Consider the following 7466-nt stretch of genomic DNA (forward strand, 5'->3'; position numbering starts at 1 on the left):
CTGTTTCTGTTTTGTAAATAAGTTCATTTAAATAATTTATTTAGCTTTGACATAGAAATGATATCATATGACATTTGTCTTTCTGCATTTGATTTATTTCACTTAACATGATAATCTCTAAATACATCTGTTACTGCAATTGGCATTATTTCTTTTTTTGGCTGAGTAATATTATATATTACATTATATATATATATATATATTTGTACATGGAGAAGGCAATGGCACCCCACTCCAGTACTCTTGCCTGGAAAACCCCATGGACAGAGGAGCCTAGTGGGCTGCAGTCCATGGGGTCGATAGGAATTGGACATGACTGAGTGACTTCACTTTCACTTTTCACCTTCATGCATTGGAGAAGAAAATGGCAACCCACTCCAGTGTTCTTGCCTGGAGAATCCCAGGGACGGGGGAGCCTGGTGGGCTGCCGTCTATGGGGTCACACAGAGTCAGACACTACTGAAGCGACTTAGCAGCAGCACAGCATTTGTACATACACACATATATACATACACATATATGTATTAACCAACCACAACAAGGTGAATGAGATTCCTGTATGGTTTCTAGGGGAGAACTAAGTGAATAGATGCTTCTTCTGATAACACAGCAGAGATTAATGGAGAAAACAACCATTGCAGCAGCACTTCACATTTTCGTACTCTGTTTTCTCACATTTTCCACACATCTGGCTCATTTAGCCAGGGTATTATTGGGTGCGACCACATAAAAGAGCTCTACACTGGAAATCCAGACAACAGAGAGCCCAGAAGTGAAGGGCATGGGTGTCCCACCATCGTCATTATAATCTGCCAGGCTCACTGACAGATCAGCTTCGCTTCTTTATTTATTAATTTGTCATTTAAGATGTCAGTGAATTATTAGAAGATTGCATCCTTTCCCAACAAGGATGCGGAGGCTATTTTTGTTTCTCTGACTATTGAGAACTGAAATCAGATGCAAATTTGTGACATCTGAGCTGTTTTGGGGGGTAAATATGTGATCTCACCCAATACAGCTTTGCAGCTCATTTTAATAGACTTTCCACCAAGTGCACTGGTTTCCAAAAACAGGAGTGTGTGTCCTACATACACATTAAGACGGTACTTCCATTGCCAGCATCTAAGTGTTTTTGTTACTTACCATCTTCCCCGCATCATAAGCAATTACATTGTACGGTAAAGAGTAGTTCTTTCCTATGATAGTGACTCTCCCTTTGAGTTAGATTGCAGGTTCAGTTTAGAAGAATGAAAAGAACCAAAATGTCAGCTTACTGAGAGAAACAATATATTTCCACTGCTTTTTTAGCAAATCATAAGCAATGTCGGAATTAAGAAAGCATTATTGGGTGGAAAAAAATTGCAAATGATGGCAAACTGGTGTTTTCAGTGCTTTTTGTTGTCTGACATCCTCATTGTTCAAAGACAGAGACCAGATCATTTCCACAAACAAATGCTATGAACTTTTAAAACAAATGCCATCACACTGTTTGCAAATGATCAAAGTCAAAAGGAACATTGTCATGCGAGGGAAATGAAGACTACCAGGGAATTTAAAAGGCATTTAGTCCCTCTGCAGTCCTCTGTTAGTGGTTTTACATATTCAGTGACATAAAGGAAATGGGAGCTTAGGGCCTGGGGTGAAACAAGAAAGCAAGAAGGTTGTGATAACAAGGTGACAAGGCAAAGACTGCACTGTCACAGAGAACCTCACATGGCTTAATTCCAATTTAAAGGGTGACTTGAATGCTTGGCCTGATGGAAATTTAATGATATGCTATGGTTCATCTGCACTTGTCAGCTGGCCCCAAGCTGCGATAATCAACTTTTCAATGTCAGACTCATTTACTCCACGAAGAATCCTAAAATAGCCATTCTCTCCCCAGGACTTTCCCCAGGAATTTGCAGCAATCTGTAGAAAAACCAAAAAAAAAAAGAGAGAGAGAGAGAAATACTGAGTACCATGTTTGGATATTTTTAATCCAGTCTGTAATGTTACAAGGGATTCCTGTGTCACTTTATATGCCTTTGACTTATTTTTGACTTATTATAGACTGCGATTATTAAGAACCTGCGTATTTTCTAAATAAGAACAAAACAATCATGTTAGTCATTAATTACATTCATAGGCATGTATCCTCATGTTCAATAAGCAGAATTGGTGAATCCCCCAGAGTACAATGGTAACATATACATGAGGGTTTGAAGTGCCACATTAGATGACATAAAACTCCAGTTATAGAGGGTCTGGTATGTGATTGGTCCACGATAAAAAAATATCCCATGTTCAGGGAGCTTACAGTCTAAGGAGAGATGATCAACATAAGGCAAGTACTAAGGTAGGAATATGTGCATAGAGAAGCATCTCATTCATCTGAATGGTTCAGGGAGGTTGTCATGGAGGAAGTACCACCCAAAATGCTTATTAAAGCCTGGGAGTCAATTAACCAGAAAAAAAAGGAGGAAGAGAGATTCAGGTAAAGGGAAACAGTAAAAAACATAAATATAAAAGCATGAAGCATTGAAATAAAGCAAGAAAGTTGTCACTGATCATAAAACAAAAGCAGGTTGGTAGCTTATGAGGCTAGAAGAGAAGGAAAGGAAACTCATGCAGAGAAAACAATGGTGAAAATGATACAAGCCGTTGTTACTTCCAGCAGGAAAACAGGTGGACAAATTTACATTTTGATTACATTATTCTCTATGAACTGAGATGGGTAAGTTTAAAAAGGCTGGAAAAAATGCAGGGAAGTAAGCAGCCCTTTGCAGAAAACTGTCCTCAGCAGGAAACCCCTTCTTTTGCCATGTTAGCGAAGGTATATTTTAATTAAACTTAAATCAGGGCCTCCTCATGCTCTGCTCATCTCAACCTAAGCACACTTTTCAAATCTTTTGATCGCACACTACTGTGTCCAACTTGTTGGTTCTTCCCATAAATCAAAGAAGTAGAAATGAAGATTAAGTAACCAGCAGGTGACCAGACCTCTTCCCTAGCTTCCTCTTCAGTAATCTCAGGAACGAACTGTGTAAAGATAGCGACTAAAGAGAGACCACAAGAAGTTGACAAGGCTGAAGGCATGGGGGACAGTGAGGACTCTGACCCCCACCCCAGTGATTAAATGAGATCATTCCCCTTTTCCCTTTAAAATTTTTGTGATGGAGTAGAATCTTCAGACTTGTTTTTTGGGGGTCATAAGTCCACTTCTCCCCAAGTTACTGGCTTTCTGATTAAAAGAAACTTCCTTTTCACCTTTATTTCCAAGCTCTCAATTCTGTTCCATTAATCTGTCTGTTTTTATGCCAGAATCATATTGTTTTGATTACTATTAATATATAGTATAGCTTGAAATCAGGTAAGATGATATTTATTGCTTTGTTCTTTCAAAGGATTGTTTCGTCTACTCTTTTTGTTTCCATATAAATTTTAGGATGGTTTTTCTATATCTATAAAAATGCCATTGGAATCTTGATAGGGATTACTTTGAATCTATAGTTTTCTTGGCAGTATTAAATTTTTAATAGTATTAATTCTTCTCATTCAAGAAGAGAAGAATTAATAAAAATTCCACTTATTTGTGACTAAAAAGTAAAACAAACACCTTTCATCAGTGTCTTATAGTTTTCAGAGTAAAGGTTTTTCGCCTCCTTTTTTTTTTTTTTTAATGCTATTGTACATGGGATTGCTTATTTTCTTTATTTTTTCTGATAATATGTTGCTAGTTTATAAAAAGGCTACTGATTTTTGTATGTTTTGCTATCCTATAATTTTACTAAATTAATTGATTTGATCTGACAACTTCGGGATGAAGTCTTCAGGATTGTCCAAACATGTATACCTTGGAGATTTTGCAGATTCAGTTCCAGTTCACTGGTATAAAATGAATATTGCAATAAAGTGAGTCACATGAAATTTTTGGTTTCCCAGTGCATATAAAGTTATATTTATACTATACTGTAGTCTAGTAAGTGTAAGTAGCATTATGTAAAAAAATAATGTGCATACTTCAAGAATACTTTATTGCTAAAAAATGCTAACCACCATGTGATTATTTTGTAAGTTGAAATATTTTTGCTGGTAGAGGGTTTAAAATATTGCAAGCATTACCAAAATGTAGCATAGAGTGAGGAAATGCTGCTGGAAAAATGGTGCCTACAGGTTGGTCAATACATCCTACTGCCATAAATCTTCCATTTGTTAAAAAAAGAAAAAAGTTGAAAAGTCCATAAAGTGAAGTGCAGTGAAACACAGCATGCCTATATATAAAATCACGTATCTACAAAAAAGGTAATTTTACTTCTTTCTTTCCAACTCTGATGACTTTTATTTCTTTTTTTTGCCAGATGGCCCTGGAAAGGACTTCCAGTACTATGCTTGTTTCTTTTAAATGAATTTATTTATTTTAACTAGAGGATAATTATTTACAATATTGTGTATAAAAAGGAACACATCTGAGTCAGTTCTAATGAGGTGGATGAACCTGGAGCCTATTATATAGAATGAAGTAAGTCAGAAAGAGAAAGACAAATACTGTATATTATGGATATATATATGGAATTTAGAAAGATGGTAACGACCATTCTACACGAAGGGCAGAAAAGGAGACACAGATTCAAACAACAGACATCTAGGCCTATGCTGAATAGGTGTGGTGAGAAGGAGCACCATTGTCTTGTTTCTCAACTTAGAGGAAAAGATTTCAACCTGAAACCATTAAGTGTGTGTGTATGTATATATATATACATATTTCCACTGGACATGGAAGCAATACATTGTCCCATGTCCAGTGGAAATATATATATACATGTCTATATATGTGTGTATATATATATGAAATATTATCAGTAAATATATATGCACAGAAACATGGAAAGTTAGGTCCATGAATCAAGATAAATTGGATGTGGTCAAACAGGAAATTGCAAGAGGAGTGAACACTGACATTTTATGAATCCGTAAACTAAAATGGATGGGAATCAGTAAATTTAATTCAGATGACCATTATATCTACTATTGTGGGCAAGAATCCCTTGGAAGGAATGGAGTAGCCCTCATAGTCAACAAAAGAGTCCTTGGTTACAATCTCAAAAATGAAAGATTGATCTTGGTTCATTTCCAAGGCAAACCATTCAGTATCATAGTAATCCAAGTCTATGACCCAACCAATAATGCTGAAGAAGCTGAAGTTGAAGGATTCTATAATATATATATATATATATATCCTGTATATAATATATAGCATAATTAATATATATACTGATAACATTATACTTAATAACATATATGTGACATATATTTACTGATAATATTTCATATATATATATGTGTTCCTTTTTATACCTGAGTAATATTTCATTGTGTATATGAGGGCTTCCCTGATAGCTCAGTTGGTGAAGAATCTGCCTGCGATGCAGGACACCCTAGTTCGATTCCTGGGTTGGGAAGATCCACCGGAGAAGGAAAGGCCACCCACTCTAGTATTCTTGGGCTTCCCTTGTGGCTCAGTATATGTAGCACAGCTTCCTTATCCATTCATCTGACGTTGGACGTCTAGGTTGCTATATATATACACATGTCTATATATGTGTGTGTGTATATATATATGAAATATTATCAGTAAATAATAACATACATGTACACATATATGTGTATATATATACATACATATATAATATATATTATGCTATATATTATATATGTATGTATAATATATATTATAGCATAATATATAGCATAATTAATGTGTATAATATATAGCATAATTAATATATATACTTAATAACATATATTATATGTAATATGTATGTTACATATATATTATATGTAACATAATATATTATACTTAATAACATAATATATTATAATAACATAATATATTATACTTAATAACATATATATGACATATATATTTACTGATAATATTTCATATATATATATGTGTGTTCCTTTTTATACCTGAGTAATATTTCATTGTGTATATGAGGGCTTCCCTTATAGCTCAGTTGGTGAAGAATCTGCCTGCAATGCCGGGCACCCCAGTTCGATTCCTGGGTTGCGAAGATCTGCTGGAGAAGGAAAGGCCACTCACTCTAGTATTCTTGGGCTGCCCTTGTGGCTCAGTATATATAGCACAGCTTCCTTATCCATTCATCTGATGTTGGACATCTAGGTTGCTATATATATATACACATGTCTATATATGTGTGTGTATATATATATGAAATATTAGCAGTAAATAATAACATACATGTATATATATACATACATATGTAATATATATTATGCTATATTATATATTATAGCATAATATATAGCATAATTAATGTGTATAATATATAGCATAATTAATACATATACTGATAACATTATACTTAATAACATATATGTGACATATATATTTGCTTCCAAATTGGGAAAGGAGTGCATTAAGGCTGTATATTATCAGTACATACAATATATATACATATACTGATAATATACATATATATCTTGTATATAATATATAGCATATATTTTTCTTTACAGCATCGGAATTTACTTTCACCACCAAATACAACCACAATTAGAGGCCGTTTCTCCTTTGGCTCAACCTCTTCATTCTTTCTTGGGTTATTTCTCTGCTCTTCCCCTGTAGCATGTGTATGTCTGTCTTAGTCGCTCAATCATGTCCAGCACTTTGCGACCCCGTGGACTGTAGCCCACCAGGCTCCTCTGTCTTTGGAATTCTCCAGGCAAGGGTACTGGAGTGGGTTGCCATTCCCTTCTCCAGGGGATCTTCCCAACCCAGAGAATGAACCTGGGTCTCCAGCATTGCAGGCAGATTCTTTACCATCTGAGCCATGAGGGAAAACTCCCAGTAGCATATTGGACACCTACCAACCTAGGGGTTTATCTTTCAGTGTCATATCTTTTTGTACAAAAGTACTGTTCATTAGAAATGCTGGGCTGAAATATCAACAACCTCAGATATGCAGATGACACCACCCTTATGGCAGAAAGTGAAGAAGAACTAAAGAGCCTCTTGATGAAAGTGAAAGAGGAGAGTGAAAATTTTCACTTAAAGCTCAACATTCAGAAAACTAAGACCATGGCACCTGGTCCCATCACTTCATGGCAAATAGATGGGGAAACAGTGAAAACAGTGGCTGACTTTATTTTTCTGGGTTCCAAAATCACTGCAGATGGTGATTGCAGCCATGAAATTAAAAGACGCTTACCCCTTGGGAGGAAAGTTATGACCAACCTAGAAAGCATATTCAAAAGCAGAGACATTACTTTGCCAACAAAGGTCTATCTAGTCAAGGCTATGGTTTTTCCAGTGGTCATGTATGGATGTGAGAGTTGGACTATAAAGAAAGCTGAGCCCCGAAAAATTGATGCTTTTGAACTGTGGTGTTGGAGAAGACTCTTGAAAGTCTCTTGGACTGCAAGGAGATCCAACCAGTCCATCCTAAAGGAGATCAGTCCTG

General features: G+C 35.6%; 1 protein-coding gene across 1 annotated transcript in view; it reads right to left on the reverse strand.

Moving 5' to 3' along the window:
- Positions 1-1265: 1265 nt before the first annotated feature.
- TINAG (tubulointerstitial nephritis antigen) overlaps positions 1266-7466 on the reverse strand; it is a 105013-nt gene continuing 98812 nt past the window's right edge. Inside the window, exon 11 of the mRNA XM_010848546.1 lies at positions 1266-1911. Within this exon, the coding sequence (XP_010846848.1) occupies positions 1777-1911 (135 nt within the window). The 3' untranslated portion in view covers positions 1266-1776. The remainder of the gene's footprint in view (positions 1912-7466) is intronic.

This window comes from Bison bison, unplaced genomic scaffold (genome assembly GCF_000754665.1).
Source record: "Bison bison bison isolate TAMUID 2011002044 unplaced genomic scaffold, Bison_UMD1.0 scf7180017864270, whole genome shotgun sequence".
Taxonomy (NCBI): Eukaryota; Metazoa; Chordata; class Mammalia; order Artiodactyla; family Bovidae; genus Bison; species Bison bison.